Source organism: Labeo rohita, chromosome 3 (genome assembly GCF_022985175.1).
Source record: "Labeo rohita strain BAU-BD-2019 chromosome 3, IGBB_LRoh.1.0, whole genome shotgun sequence".
Classification (NCBI taxonomy): domain Eukaryota; kingdom Metazoa; phylum Chordata; class Actinopteri; order Cypriniformes; family Cyprinidae; genus Labeo; species Labeo rohita.
This window is the reverse complement of record NC_066871.1, coordinates 28,671,159-28,687,901: the sequence shown is the minus strand read 5'-3', so window position 1 is coordinate 28,687,901 and position 16,743 is coordinate 28,671,159. Positions and strand designations below refer to the sequence as shown.

At 35.3% G+C, this 16,743-nt stretch overlaps 1 protein-coding gene across 1 annotated transcript; it reads right to left on the bottom strand.

Moving 5' to 3' along the window:
* On the bottom strand, positions 1-5,127 carry hoxb10a (homeobox B10a). Its single transcript, XM_051106200.1, has 2 exons — positions 3,257-5,127; positions 1-2,094 (listed from the first exon to the last, which is right to left on the bottom strand). Exons 1-2 carry the CDS (start codon positions 3,816-3,818, stop codon positions 1,823-1,825), a joined length of 834 nt encoding a protein of 277 aa, XP_050962157.1. The 5' UTR covers positions 3,819-5,127; the 3' UTR covers positions 1-1,822.
* Positions 5,128-16,743: the final 11,616 nt, after the last annotated feature.

Sequence of the window (16,743 nt, the reverse complement as noted above, 5' to 3'; positions counted from 1 at the left end):
CATATATTCAGAAATATTCCTTATGCGCCGAAAACTCTGGGACAGAATGGGAAAAAAAGCAATCTGATACATTTCATCACTTAAATGAAATTACAAAAAAATAGCACATCTCATAACACAATACAAATTTAATAATAAAAATCCTTCACAGTGCAAAATAACATACAAAATTTTCAAGCATACATACCTAACGTTCACATGCTTTACCATTATATCCAGTTGTCTCTTCTTAGTGCACATATTTAAGTTACTCCAGAAAGCGCTCACAACATTTTTCGCTATAGGTCTTGTAATGCATACCTGAGATATTTGAGATGATGCAGCTGAAAGCAGAACGTAAAATGAACCCAGATGGGTAAATATAACTTCACCTTAATTTCTAAAAATCAAATAGTTCCATTTGAATTTACAAGAAATTAGTCTCAAAAACAATATAATTTGCATTTGTGATGCACTTCCGTTATATGTTTTATACCATATACATCTGTTTAAAAATTATATAAGTATATATATATATATATAGCCTAATAAAAATTTAAAAAGTAATAGTACATTTTCTTTTCTTTTGGATTTAGTGTTAAAACAAGAACTTTACGTACTCTATCAATCAAATGGAATTTCAAAGTATTTTGTTAAAATAAAACTGAAATGTCTTTTTCTAATATAATCCATTATACACCCAAAATCAAGTAGCTAAAATCTTTTAGGTATCTATAAATAAAATAATTGCTAGCTCGCAAGCATCTTAAAACCGTAATTAAAATTTTGGAATAGTTACAATTGCCTTCTCCTTTAATTTTAATCCTAAAGAAATCTTCATGCCAGGTTCTTCGTCTCACCAAACTATAGGTTGTCATGAATCGAATTCTTGAGTTGTATGAAACAAAAATAAAAAAAAATAAGTAGGCCTAATTAAAAAAAACAAAAACAAAAACAAAAAAACAACTTGCATTACTCCTTTAAAATTAACTCTTAGTTAAAAAGTTGAAGTTAGAGCTACTTATTTTTCAGAAGTCACAATTCTAAATTAGAGCACTGCCGATAAGATAATTTAAATGACCACCGTATTTACTATACTGAATAAACGTTTTATGGTCACGTAGTGCAATCTTTTATTTAAAAATGCACTTCCTTTTAAACAGAAATTTTAAGAATCACAGTTTAAGTTCTACATTCAACCATGCTTCAGCAGAAGAAAAAAAATCTGTGCCTTTTCACTCGAGCCAATATAACGACTAGACAACAAACAACATTTAAAACAAAACAACAGTACCTGTGCTTGATGTAACTGCTCCTCTCATAATGGATTCCCTTTTAGGATTCTTTTTTTTTTTCCTACTCAGGAGTGTCCGCAAATATTTTAAGTTACCTAATATACAAACACTATGTCCAGTCTAAAAAAACCAACCGCTTTAACACTTATAACCTGTAAAAAAAAATCATCCATATATAATGGGAGAACATTGTTCAGATATCGAAAATTACAAAATATCAGGTCGCTGAAAAGTTGACCAGAACTTAAACGACATAAGTAAACAGTGTTCATGGGCCTGTATATGACAAGCTTACACTGAATAGCCAAAGACGTGTCTTCTTATTTCGTTACACTTTTTTGTTCATCTTCATGCGAGGTATTAAATCTTATCTCCTTTACATTTGCCTTATAGAACACATATTGTGAAACACCGTAGTAAGATTTGACTGATCGTTTCCTCCTGTTAATCCATCAGAAGCAGCAGTTGCATCAATCCACTTGCACCGTATGATAGCTGCAATGATTTGTGCGCTGAGTTCGGTCTTTTTTACCGTCTCACATAACAAACTAGACAGTGAAACTTGTGCCAGGGTCCCTCGTCTGGTGCTCTCGAGTCATTTTTTTCAGTTTCATCCTGCGATTCTGAAACCAAATCTTAACCTGGCGGTCGGAGAGATTTATGCTCCGGCTAATCTCCAGGCGGCGCTCGCGAGTCAGGTACATGTTGAATAGGAATTCTTTTTCCAGCTCTAAGATTTGGTGTTTGCTGTAAGGACAGCGCTTCTTCCTCCCTGCTTTCGCCGACAGCCAGCCATTTGCAGCGTTTTCTAAAGTCACGTCTTCGGATAAAAAGAGAAAGAGAGACAAGGCTATTATACAGTCGCCCTTCACAGTGAGCAAATAGCCACTGAGCTTGACGCTCGCGGCCATTACCTGGCTGTGTCCGACATTTTATGACAGGAAATAATGTCAGCACAGACTACGCACTGTGTCTGTGTTGGACGGTGAGAGGGGGAGAAAGGGGGAAAAAACAAATGAGGAGAAAGGGAGAGAACGATGCATGGTATGAATTGCATAAACACTTTGTAGTTCACTTGTTGCGAATATTATCTCAACCAAAGCGATTAAACATTTATATTTTGCAAACAACTGGTGCATAAAATGGACGAAGCCAAAAGAAAAAAAGAAAAGAAAAGAAGAAAAAATGTTTGCCCTCACATTCCAGAGGTTGAAAAGGCATTTACTTGTCACCTTTAATGTTTTCTAATTTATAATGTAACTTTCAATCGTTCTTTTTTAAAACTTTTGTTATAGTTTTTGCATTATGAAAAAAAAAATGTTTTAAAAGTACTCCACATTTCTGGCTGAACAAATAAATTACATACATGATTCTTCAAGATAAGGGCTATTTGCTTTCGGCTCTGGACTGCATGCTTAAAACGTTTCTGAAAAATGGCAAACCAAATATACATACACAGCCCTTTAAAAAATTAGGCCTTTTCCACGTTTATCAGAGTGCTTAAAACGCGTGTATCCGTCTAAAAAATAATATATTATTTAAAAAATGAATATATTATAAAAAATAATATATTTACGTGGCTGTTCTGTTGGTTTAACTTTACATATATCCTCGAAATATGTACCACACACACACTTCTCAGAAATTATTTACTAAACCGCCAGTTCTGAATCCAGAAGTGACTTTCTTCGTTTCACATCAATAAAAAGGGTCCTAAAGCAATCCCACACCTGGCCCACACTAAGGTTTCCAGTTGACAATGGATCCTTCCGCTGTTTTGATGTTCTGAGAAACGACGTGCAATTTAGTCTGTCTGGGGTAATTCGGTGCAATAAATTCATTTTCAAGCCCTGGTTCTCTTTGTGCCTCAATGGCTACACCCTTTAGTTGCTTTCGAAAAGGAAAAAAATAATAAAATCTTGTCTTGGTCTTTGATGGGCTTGGTTTACGCACTAATGTCTCTTTTAACCTTGTTTACCCACCTTGCGTTCTCTCTCTGTGAGTTTTATCGCTCCCGGTAAAGTCTGTCTGGAGATTATTTGGCTCTGTGTCGTCTCTACTTCTTTGACTGATGCTCAATGTAGTGATGATGCTCCCGTTGGTTCTGCTTTCACTCCACTGGCTTGGGTATTTGGTGCTTTCCATCGGTAAATAATGCGTTTCGGGTTTATTGTCTGTTTCTGAACAGGAAGGCGCGGAGAAAGATAGACTGTGCAGCTTTTGGGAATTTGACTGGGAAGAGTGCGACGGACTCTCTGGATCCATGTCGGCATTAAGTGATAAGAGTTTGTGTCCGGAGTAAAAAGACGGTTCTGGCCGATGGTTGTCAGTACCGTTCAGAGAGCTCATATCTGTCATGATTCTGCTGAATGCGGAGATGTCGAGAGGCTGTATGGATTGCCTTGTCGGGTCCAGAGAAAAATAGAAGGGGTCCTCTTTTCGACCTGAAGCGCTGATGGGGCACGCGTTGACATGGACGGTCCTCAAGTGCTCTCCATCCCAGTTCACAGCTCCATGGAGAAACTGGTGACGCGGCAAAGCCATGGCTTACTCAACCGGGGATGTCTGAATCTGTTTTACTGTCTGGAGCACGATCGAATACGCTGGGGTGGTCCCGCTTTTTTGGACTTGGCAGTCCAGGTTAGGACGTGAGCCTCCGTACGCCCCACGCAAAGGATCCTTTAGACCTGATCTATCGAAAGATTTCCCCTCAGACAGTGTGACAATCACCGCAGAGAATTTGTCAGAGTATGACATTGCTGGAGCATATTTTGGGCCAAGGCAACAGTGTCCCTTACTAATGGCTTTTCGACCAGTATGGCGTACGTACGTTTCCTTCTGCTGCTAGCTCAATAGAGACTGGGGTTCACGGGCAAGCTCCTCCCCTTGCAGAACTGCTTAATTCAAGTGCTTCTCAAGCTACCATCCCAAATCACTGTGATTTCACCATTTTTAAAGTCAATACTATACACTGTCAGAAAAAAAAAAAGATACAGTTCTGTCGCTGGGGCGGTACCCTAAGGTACAAAGTAAAATATTTGTAATATGTACTTTTAAAGTACTAATATGTACCTTTAAGGTAGCAATATATACTTTCAAAATACTAAAATACTAATATGCACTGTTTTGTGGTAGGTAAGGTACAAAGATTTCCTTACCTTCCTCACTTTTAGGGTACCGCCCCAGTGACAGAACTGTTCCTTTTTTCCTGAGTGTATTTTCAGATTATTGGGCAATGTTTGAATAAAAGCCCATGAAGGCAATATTATTAATCTAACTGAAAATTTGAAGATTTAAAATAATAATAATAAATAAATAAAAATAAATGATAGTCAAGATAAACTAAATAAGCTTAGCACTGCCAATTAGGTCAACCACACATACTACGAAATTACTTGACTGCGCACTGGGCTTTGGGTGGTGCATGTGATACTGTTATTAAATTTTTAACCCAAAAAATATGAACAAAATAAATATGCTGACATTAAAAGTAAAACAAAAACAAATACATATACATATACATATATCAAATAACACTGATAGTAAGAGTCTAAAATTAGCAACAAGAATACTTAAAAGGACGCGATGTTTTTATTCAGAGTAATACATACTAATTCATTAGCTGCCGCAATTATATAATAATAATAGTAATAACACGTATAGTTTTTATTTTTATTACAATAGATACTGTCAATAATAAACTAATTTAATTTATTACATATCTGCAGCTGTAGTTATTAAAATTATTTTACTTATTACAATGTAATTTATATTACATTATATGATATTATATAAGAGGAACAAAACGGATTCTATGCGTAAGTAAAACAGCAATCTTTTTTTGGTAACATTTTATTTTGGTCAAATATTTAAAAGGTACCAGTAAAAAGCTTTTAGTATGCTGCATGTATGTTTTGTTTCAGAAAAACAAGATAGGAGTGAAAGCACACAATATTTTAACGGTGCAGCAAACACTGTAAAATATTGGTCTCAATAAAATGTTTCAGAAAGATGGGTTTATCCTAACAATCACAAATCTAGATTCTGTAGATAAACGATGTTAAATTAATAATGTTAGATGTATGACGAGATGTAAATTAAAGGACTAAAAGACATTTTAGACTTCCTTCCCTTGTCTTTTTTGTAGATGGTAAAAAGAATGCTGATACACAGCCAACAATTATTTTAACGCATCGTGAATAAAATTAACATCAAGCCAGAAATCCACAGGCTACATTTGTTAAAAACTGTACATATATCGAAGCCTGCACCATTGCGAATTCATCGGCCTGCACTGCTCACGTTGCACATTTCATAGCAGCTTTTATTAATACAAGCACGTGAACCTCAGGGCCAAACCACGTGCTTCCTCAACTGCAGGATTGGATTTTTGTAACCAAATTAGTTATTTGCTTATGACTTAATCCACTAGATATTAGACGAGAAGATAAACATTTCATTATAGTTTCTGGATGGGTGAACCCCGATTTTCTGGTAACTATAGTGCGCGCTCAATATCGAGCTTTTAAAATCAAAATAAATTAGTTAATATTCTCTAAAGCAAACGTATTGAGTCTAAATGATGTCTTCTAGTTGGCATAAAGCAATATTCTGCTATCTTTGTTTCCCGAGAGTGTACATCAATGCTGTGTTTTGTAATTATTCCAGTGCAAAAATAATAATGCAAGGAAACAACGTTTTAAATCGACGACGAATATAATACAATAAATACTTGTCTCAAATGTCTAACACTGGCATATTGTATTTATTTTTTTTTTTTCATTGCCAAATGTCTTTAGTTAGAAAGGTACATAGCTGGATGTTTTATTTACATAAGAGTATGCTCAGAATCTTAATCAATACCTGGATAAACCATATGGCGATAAATAGACAATTTACAAAATCAATGCATGCAAAAATTTAATATATACACTTACATTATTCTCCAGGCGACCCTCTTTCACAAATTTGAATAAAAAATGGGAAAATTAAATAGGTTTTCATAAATCCAAATAGCTTCGGCGCAAAGAGGCCTTTGGCCTTCGACGTCCCACGAATGATTGCTTGCAGTAAAGATTTGACGTTGACATCACCTGTCTCGAGCAATTGTTTACTTTTTGTCTGGCGTGCTGCACTAAAACTATTTAACATTTTCTCACTGACATGCCTACCGCTTTTTAAGAACATCCCAGATACCGTGTGTCTTTCTTCCTCGACTCCTTTTCACTTTCAAATAGCCAGAAAGAAAAGGAACCCTGATCGAATTTTCCTATATTCTACACATTCCAGTTTTATAATCACAAACAGAATCGCTGGCCCCTTCCAAATGGTGAGAGGATCTTCGGTCAAACTCGTATAACTGTAGCCATGACAACCAAGCCACTCCATTTGCTGTAAAGTTTTACTGCCAAGCCGTCTCCAAATAGCATGTGTCTGGTGTGGAGAGGAGAGGGGAGTGAGCTAATTCTGTTTTTTCTCTTAAAGTTCAAGATTGTGGTTGAATAATTAACAGCTTCTTTCCATAGGCTGGTCTAGTCTGCAGAAATTGTTCAAGGTGTAGCAAGAATTCAACGGGACTATACAAAATATTTTTATTTATTTATTTATTTTTTTTTAATTTTTAAACAAATGCACATGCTGTGTGTGCTGACTGGAGTAGACTAGGGGCCCAGATGTTGAATTTTTAAGCCATGCAAGTTTTTTGTGGCATTATTGTAATTTAATATAACCTGTACCTTGATGCATATTAGTGCAAGATTAATGGTTTGTTAGAAAACCACATTTAGATTTAGTTAGAAAATCGTATATATATATTGATTTGATGGCATAATTTGTAAGTTGCTTTGGATAAAAGCGCCTGCTATAAATAAATAAACCTCCCTGGCAACTGGCTCCGTCAGCCATACTAGCTTTCAAATATAAGACAAATGGTTACCTTTTGAGTCCTAAAAATGTGCGCCACAGAGGAATTAGCTATGTGAGGAAGGATCTGTTCATGTGAATTACAAAATACATAATTTCAGTAACATCTGTGCACAAAACGCTCACCATTAATGCTTTGCATGTAATTCTCAAAAGATGCGTAGCAAATATCTTGGCGGTGAGACAAAACTGTGCAAGGATCCATGCGAGTTCTGCAAACAATTACAAGTTCAAATGCATTAAGCTACATATCTGATCAGAGCAGCATGTTTTCAGCTATGAACGTCAGATGTACGTCCTGTTATCTAAAGTTAAGTATTTAAAACCTATTTTTGTGATATAACTGAGCTGCATGAGAGGATTGCCTGTAACTTTAGGTCAACTGAAATGTCTGAGGGATATTTAAAAGCATTTTTGCATTTTAGAATTAGTGCAGACGTCTAAGAACTAAATTATTACGGCAAAAACAACTCAAAAGCCTAGCCTTTTTCTAAATGCAGAGATGTTCACGTAAGCATTATGTAGCCTGTATATATGTTGCTGTTACTCTGATTACAATCGAAGTGGGCTAATTTTTAAAACTAAGTAGTGAAACAAATGCAATAGTGAATAGTGTATACATTTATAATGGTGCCTGTGAAATCCAAATGTGTAAGTAATGCGTTGGAGAATGAGGCGTTCCTTAAATGTGTTTCTCATACATCATACCCTTTTTATCTGCTAATCTTTTTGACCTTTGGAGTCAGGAATAACAGTTACCTTGCATTATTGGTTTACGATACCTTGTATTTCATTTCATCCTCAAAAGCTTAGTTCAATTGGCTTCTTTTGCCAGTAGGGGGCAGCGTAATCACATAGAAAGAGCAAAGTTTTTTTTAATTGAATAAAATGTGCATAAACAATATAAGTGATTTCTTTTTCTCTTCTGTATAAAGAGAAAAATGAAACGTCAAATACGGTGCTTGTGTGTCATGGTGCATTATGTGTTCAAAGTATTGTGAAACCCAGTCATAATAATCCTATTCATTGGAAACAAGAATGAATACTCAATAACCAAACACAAATTAATTTATAATCTATGTAAGCATGACGCTCAACTAAAACAACTGGAATCTTCCAATAAAGCAAATCTGAATGTCTAAAGACAGTAATCAAATCTTGTTCTGTTTCCTGCTCTATTTTAGGCACACTGTTGCGTAGAACAAAACAATATATTCATACCACTCTGAGTTCCTGCCAAACTACTGAATGGTGCTAAATAAGTTGTGGGAAACTGGCTTTAAGCAAGTCAATACCCTCTATTGACACAAGTGGGAAAACTCTCCCTCTCTGCTGGATACGAACATTTATGATTTAGGATGCTGCAGACCATATCCATATGCCAAAGAGAAACTAAACACTGCACCATATTAGCGCCACCTGTGACCAGACATTCCCTAGACTCCATCACTCATGTGTTAAGCTCTTGACCAGATAACTGCACTTTTTTTAACTTAACTTTTACTTAACTTAACACAAATTTTATTCTTCAGAAGGTATCAAAACTATGTAGATATTTTCTGTGTTTTTCTAATATGCAGTCTGGTTTTATTTGACTAGATAGTCAAGACAGACAAGAAGTTTTTGCATTCTTGTCAAAGATTAATATGACAAATAATGTCAGTTTTGCAATTATCACGACTTTGTGCTACACCTAATCTGGAATGCAAAGGACTGGTTGTGAATGACCAGATTAAATGTTGCATCTTCTAGTAAACTACAAAACAGACATGGGCAGTGAGTAAATCTGCTAAACTGCATGCAAATGAATGTTAAACTTTTTAGTAGCTATATGCAAATGTGCTTGCAGTTATTAGAATTATTAGGCGTGGTGCTTACATTATATATGTGCAGTATTTTTTTTTCTTCCAGCTAGAAATTAAGCCATACATGTTTCAAGAAGTAAATATGTAAGACACTGGCAAATGCAACAGTTTACATCAGTCTTTAGAGTGCAAACATTCAATAAGGCTTATATTTATATCCACTTTAAATGGATATATATATATATATATATATATATATATATATATATATATATATGTATGTATGTATATATATATATATATATATATATATATATATATATACTTGAAAAAATGCAATACGTCTGCTTGAAGCTTGCAAGAAGACAACAAAAGAAACGAATATAATGACTACCTTGCTAATGAATGACAGCCCGAAAAATGAGTGGGGTCGTTACATATAATGACCACAAGGTGGTGCCATTGCCCTAAAGTTTAGTTAAAAGAAACCAAGACAAAGAAAAAAAAAAAAAAGAAAAGAAAATATTCCCTGTCAGCATGTTTCTCAAACTGCATTATGTTGTCATAGTTTTATTTCACTACACACGGAACCTCACTGAACTTTTGCTGACACGTGACATTTAATAAAATTCGATGTTATGAATGGCATGAATCTCATATATGTGTGTTTTTATTTAGTTATTCTGAATTTACATAAGTATCGATGATGAGATATTATCTGAGAAGTAAACAAAAACACACGGAGTTTCGAAAAAATAACTCTTTATTCAGCAGGCCAGATCATAGTCTAAACTGATCATGTAAACGAAGTTAAAATGAGTTTAAAAATGCATTTCTAATAAAGCTTCGAATTTAATATTTCATTTATATGCGAACAGACAATCTCTATCAATGGACATGGGTGAATTTTTTATTGTTGTGTATTTCAGTGACGCTTTACAGCCGCCAATAGACAATTAAGTCAAAGAACACACGCCCAATGTCCTGGATGACTATCAGAGCGAGAACAATTCAATAAAGAGGCTTCCCGTAAACCCCGCAGTGGGTGTCGTCATCGAGAGACTGAGCGCCTTTTTCAGAATCGTAAAATTCCAAGTCGTGTTCAAATCAGAGGCTCCACAATGAAATCTGGTGTGACCTTGCTGGACTGTGAAGGGCAAACCTCCAAGAATTCACCACTTGACTACTTTAGTAAGCAGTGCTTTTCTCCCTTCCTCTCTCTCTCTCTCTGTTCTCCGACAGAAACGTCTTACCGTGTTAGATGGATGTTACTTTCAAAACTAAAATGAACTGACATTGCATTCCACAACACAAAGAAAAGCAGAGCTTCATTAAATCGGAATGGGACAACCTCTGGGTTGTATGCAGTAGCAATCTATCGCCAGTAGATGACAGCAATGTTCATGCAAACTCATGAACGATGTACACTCCTCAGTTTTATTAAAGAGTAACGCAGACAGTTAACTGACATCATACTTCCCCCTAAACAACGCTTACCGATAAAGTGTTATTTACTAACCATCATGCCGTTCCAAGCCTGTATAGATTTCTGTCTTCTGCAGAACACAAAATAAAATATTTTGAAAAAGCATTGGCGTCCAAACAACATTTGTATTGTAATCCAGTTATTTTCATTGTATGGACAAAAAACAGATATGTTTCTAAATATACTTTTGTGAGTGTGTTGCATAGAATAAATAAATGCATTGAGAGTTGGAACAACGAGTAGGTAAGTAAATCACGATAACATTTTAAAATTGGGGGTAATCTATTGCTTTAAGTGGATTGTTCAGGTCCAAAGGAGCTGAACTTATGCAAAAAAATTCCACATATCCCGATTTGAAAACAGTATTTCGTTATTAAAAACAATTGCTTCATATATTGAAGAATAATGTGAACAGTGTATAAAATCTCACTGAATCCAAAAGCAGAGAAAAGTTCTTGCATGAAAAAATATTCCCCATTTGTTATTAATTCGAAAGCAGTAACATTATATAATGAAAAATCCACAAACATATTTACTTCTTTTAATTTTCATATTCACTCTCATTTGTTGCGATTTTATTTATAAGATGATCAAAAAGAAAATAAAAAATCCAACAAACGACCGATCAATAAACAATATGAAACTAAAACAAATGTGTTCTCAACACGAAAACATTGCAAACATGCTGTAAAATATTAAAACTGAGCTACCTCCTGTCTAGGTGATTAAATATATTAAATATTTACAAATTAAAACAATGACGGCTTTATGAAATGGTTTCGTAAATATTTGTGTTAATTTTTATATAATTGATTAAAAGCATCTTAGGATAAACGCATGGTTTCATTTCATTCTGAAGCACAGATCCACACAGCACACACAGGTCATGTGTTTATCCTGAAACAAGCTGGTACTGAAATACATGACAAAAATAATGGGACGGATGTTGATTTGACATTGCTTTTTACCTCGACGCTGAACTAAAGATGGCTACGTCATATATAAGCGCGCGGATGGTCACAATTGGATCACATCCTTGGAGTGCCAACTGGCTTATGCAGCTGCCCATTACAAATCCCCGCACAACCACCCAGATGCTCTAACGTCTGAACTGCGAGCTAAAATATGGAGATATGTGTGTAGAATTAAGTGGTGAATTTATTGGACCTCAAGTCAGCAAGTCTCGCAAATATCACAAAATTCACAACACTTTCGCACTTACTACAGCAACTAAGAAAATGTGTTTTAAACCACACACAGACGAACCAAAGCTTTTAAGAATGGATATTTCAGATCTATCTTTCCCTAAAGCAACTGTGCGCTACAATATAAAGCTCGACATAAAAGTGCAAATGATTTCTGTGTCACAGAAAATAATGGAATAAATTAGAGCTCACAGTATCAGAGAACTCTGTTTCTTCCAAAACTCCGATTTATAAGGTCAGCATAATTGTAGTGCCCTGTAAAATTTCACACATGAGTTGCATGTTGCATGCCAATACATTTGGTTATTTTACTGCCATACAGTTATGTTAATGTCTGTTTAGGCGGGTTGGCATTTCTCTCCATCAAGAAAAGAGCTATGACCAAGCTCCTCCTGTGTTCAGTAAGATAATAATCACTAATTTAAATCAAGTTCTTTCATAGCCTTAAAATGAAGAATTGACTCCTAAAGAATTGTTTTGACGATTATTTCATGCACTTGCGATACCTCTGTATTTTGTTACTATGTGACTAGACTCGAAGAAAATAAAAATATAAAATGTAGTTGATTATTAAACAGTTTGTTATGGAGCTAAATAAATAAATTAAAGTTTGCGACATTGAAAGATCATAAGGACATTGCCAGGATCATGCTTCTCACGCAAACATCCATTCTTGACATATCCATCTTTTTTCTGTGCTCAGAACTCTTTAGATAAGTAAAAACTAAAATGGTATTTATTATTATTATTATTATTATTATTTTCTTTTTTATTTAATATATGACAATAATTTAATATATGACAGGTATTGGGTTCTATTTAACCGAGAGAGCATTTTTCGGAATTTTAATGCTTTAACCATGTTTGGCCTAAGTCAAATCCAGCTGCATTGATAATGAATGAATGGAAATAGAGGCTCGTAAATGGGTCTGTTGTTGACATCACTTCAAGACCGAGAAAATTAAGTCACGCATTTGATGGAAATGTTGGCAACACTAAAGAGTTCTCAATATAGCGACAACAAATGCAACAGATTTCTTTTGGGTTAGCCACATGGATTAGTTCAGCCTCAAAATCTTGTAAATTCATTACATTAAAAAATGCTGAGAGTTTGTTTTGCTGTTTTTAACTGAGCTTTCCACGGTATAACGAAAAAGGCTTGCTGATGGTGAAGTATTTTAATTTGCTCATACCGATCTTATAACTTAAACATTTAATCAAAGAAACTACGTCTGTTAAATACACTGGTTTTCTCAACTTTAGCTTACAGTCATTTAAAAATATTGTGTACCCCTAATTTATTGCGTCAGAATCATTCAACCCGAGCAAATTTACAAATAATTACAAATAAAATAATAAATTCTAAAGTAACAGAAACTTACAATAGAATTACAGATAATAGAATTACACATTGCTTATACGAGACAGGCATCCGTGAACACTACTGTACGCAGTACACTACACAGCAAACTCTAAAAATGTAATCAAACGTTAATGTCACTTAACCTGACATATGATGCCCAACGTCAGCGCATTTGATAAAATATCAGATGTAATATTATAACCTCAGCGCAATACTATTCTGTTTTGTTAATATAGTTATCTTAAATTTCAGTTATGTTAATAGAGTGATTTGTTCACCGTAAATTTGGAATGAGTGTCATTCAGTAAATTGCTGCATATCGCTATGTCTACATTTTCATTCGATAAAAAAATCGCTTGATATTCCTACTATCTTCCTTTTACTATTTTCTGTCTATTTTTATACTCTTCCAGACATGATAAAATTGTCAACCCTTTTCCGATAGTTTCTCTACTCTCTTATGAAAACATTAACATTATGCGAATGTGGTTGTTTTTATGTATTTTAACAGTTAAATACAATAGTTTTTATAATATAGTAGTAAATCAATAGTTAAATACATGCACCACAGAAGATTAAAAGCGAGCATCTATTCTGAAATTAAACTTGCAAAGAAGACATATTATCATAACCATCTAAAAATGGTAACAAATGTAATGTAATGGTAAATTAATTGATTTTATTCAAATAAAAATGTATTTAACATTACCAAATCACCCTAAATAAATTAGGTTACACCAGCAGAACTAAACATAGGGGCATACGATCAGGTAGGAACAGCTCTGAATTGCAAGTAACCCGCTTTTCACAGTAGACTGGACTGCTATTCCTACAAAGAAAGTATTGAAACAGTCTATTCAGATCTGTTATGTTCAGTTACACTCGAAATTTCAATTTCATAAAAGCTTTGAAGGAATTACGGGAACTAGAACAGAGCAAAGAAAAGAGAGTAGTTTCCTTTCAATATTTACGACCACTCTGAACGCCAGATTGTTAGGAAAACCTGCCAATAAGTTGCATTAATTAAGTAATTGAGAGAGGCATTGAACTTGACCTTTAATGCAAAGATGCGAGCCAGCTTTGGCTAAGTGCTGACCAACTGCACCATGACAACCCTGCCAATCAATCATCGCACAGAACGTCAACTATGACCGTGAACATTTCTCCGTCGTTGGGGGCCTTTCGTGTGAAGTCGTTTCCTCTCCCCTTTTTCCGGAGGCCTCGCGTTACTCTACAGGTCTATTGACAACCTCTGGCCAGACAAGGTCCAGACTACTTATTGTTTACAAGATGTCTCAAGTTCAACTGTGAAGTCCGCCGCTTAACAAAAGCCTGTCCGAAATGCAGACGTGGGGGAAGAGTTGTTTTAGGGCTAGAGGCAACAGACAACGTGGGGGAGGGGATCTGGACGTGAACTTGAGGGAGATGAATCTGACATTCCTCACTCAAATAGCTGGCCTGGCAGCAACTGCAAAATCTCGTCGCTGTCTTGTCACATTTTATCATTAAGTTAAACACAAACAAATACGTGCATGCATGGAATATAAGGCAGCATCTTCACGCAGACAAAGACGAAACACAACTTCAATATTCAATTACTCATTTTGCATTTTATTTTCACTTACACAGTTGCCTGTACATACTTTTTTTATTGCAGTGACTAATATTTCATCGTAGGCGAAATGTAGGCATGTCGACAAGTTGTTGGGTTTTTTAATCGGCCCCACAAAAAACAAACCCCATCTTCGAACGACAACAAAGAAAGAATTTTAGTTCTCAACAAAAGTGGCAGTTTTATTGTTAGTGCTGAAATTTGGTGAGCTTTGCGCTTTGTGCGTTTTCAAAAGAGAAAATAGAGTCGCCATTAAATCACAATGTAAACTCAAAAGCAGACGCACAGTTTGTTTGAACGCTTTTGTCAAGTTCAATGTTAACTAGAAGTGGAAGGAAGGACTTGGACATTTTATGGGCCCCTGGGCTGTCTAAGGAAGGTAGGAGTTAAATGTATCAATTTGTGTGAAAAATAATTTTTGAATTCTTAGAACGTTTTACTATCTTTGGCAAAAACGTCATTAGAAAAGATCGTGAAATTAATAAAGGCCTACTGACGTTCGACAGAATTGACAGTATTTCATTGATTCAGAGCTCTTAAAATTGTTAGACTTTGGTGTGCTTGTATATGCTATGCTTCGATTAAAAACCAAAATGTACAAAATTACACCAGGAGCTACGGCCTCCTGCGCATGCATTACTCCTGCACTTGTAGTTTGAGAGAAGCTTAGAACGTTATTCTATATCAAATCACGTCACCTTGAAGCTATGCTAAAGCGTAAAGTTTAAAATCTATTCGCAAAATGCAGGCTACTGCGCATATACTCATATTTCAATAATATACGGAAATTATAAACTGCGCATTTAAAATCACATTAAAACAGTATCAGCATCAATTCGTTTTTACGTAAATTGATGTAGGTAAGACCTTTCCATGCTGACCCTTCGCAGCTGCCGATGTAGACTGAATAAAGAAAGAAGGAAGAGCACAACTTGAAAGTGGACTGGAGCTTTCCGAAGGTGACAACGTGAAGCCGCTGAGTAACGACGGACCTTTTACACCCTTACTAATCTAGACCGACATTAAGTGCAGGTAGCAAAGGCAATAGGCTGCGGCTCTGTTCACTGTCTGACAATTAAACTGCTCGGACTTGGGCAGAAACGTAAATTAGGCCTGCTGGAGACTATAAAAGAGATCATTGTACATAAATCTAGGATTGGTGAGGAAAGAGGCAACTTTACATTTCTGAGCTCAAAAGTTATTATATAGCAGTATATAATAAGGCACACAGAGTATATTTTCAGCGTACACTAATGCATCCTTAGTATGAAATCACTATCGTTTCATTTGGCGTGAGGGAATTGACAGGCAGTTGCGTTCAAACGTGAAGAGCCCCAAAGCAAACTGGAAGGCGATGGGAATATGTTATATAGTTTGAATGGGTATTCTTGAAAATTCATAGTTTCTGGAAAGACAAGAGCTATTTCTTATCTTTAAGCATGTGAATTTCAAGGTCAAGGTTAAGGGCTGATTTAGTACATCTTCTGTAGTCGAGCGCCCCCTCCTTTTCTGCCAACATCAAAACATTCCCGCTCTTGCTCTAACCGTGAGGAGGAAATCCCATATTGTTAAGTTTAAAGGCGTGCATCCTTTATAAATGTATTTGAAAACTGTTAGGATACATACAGTGACTGTTAACTGTTTGTTATAAAACACCACAACAAATTTTAAAAAATCTAAGGCGCTTCGAGTTACGTGCTCAAACGCTGCACATTGTAAAACAATAAAGGACTTAACTTTCCGAAGACTCCAATAAATGACCCGATATTTCTGCTGAATCATATGACCAAATCTGATGTAAAATGTCAAGAGATAAATACGATTTTTTACATTCACTTAAATGAACGCATAACTTTCGAAATAAAAAATGTAGCCTCACAGCTGCCTATTTAGGAACCAGTAACAAAGTGCTGTAAATTATTTTTAAAACAATTTCAGAATAATGGCAGAAACTGTTGATTTCTCTCACATTGTCATCAGTGACAGCTGTAATTTGGCAACAGATGACTAGAACGAGTCAATACGAATAATACATAAAAAACACCGACTTACTTTGCTAGAAAAAACTGAATGAAA

Bases quoted from the DNA above. Each gene is read 5' to 3' on its own strand.
- hoxb10a (XM_051106200.1), bottom strand. From the start codon at position 3,818: ATGGCTTTGCCGCGTCACCAGTTTCTCCATGGAGCTGTGAACTGGGAT. The intron at 2,095-3,256 runs GTGGGTAAACAA...TTTTATCCGAAG, and splicing joins TCACAGAGAGAGAACGCAAG to ACGTGACTTTAGAAAACGCT.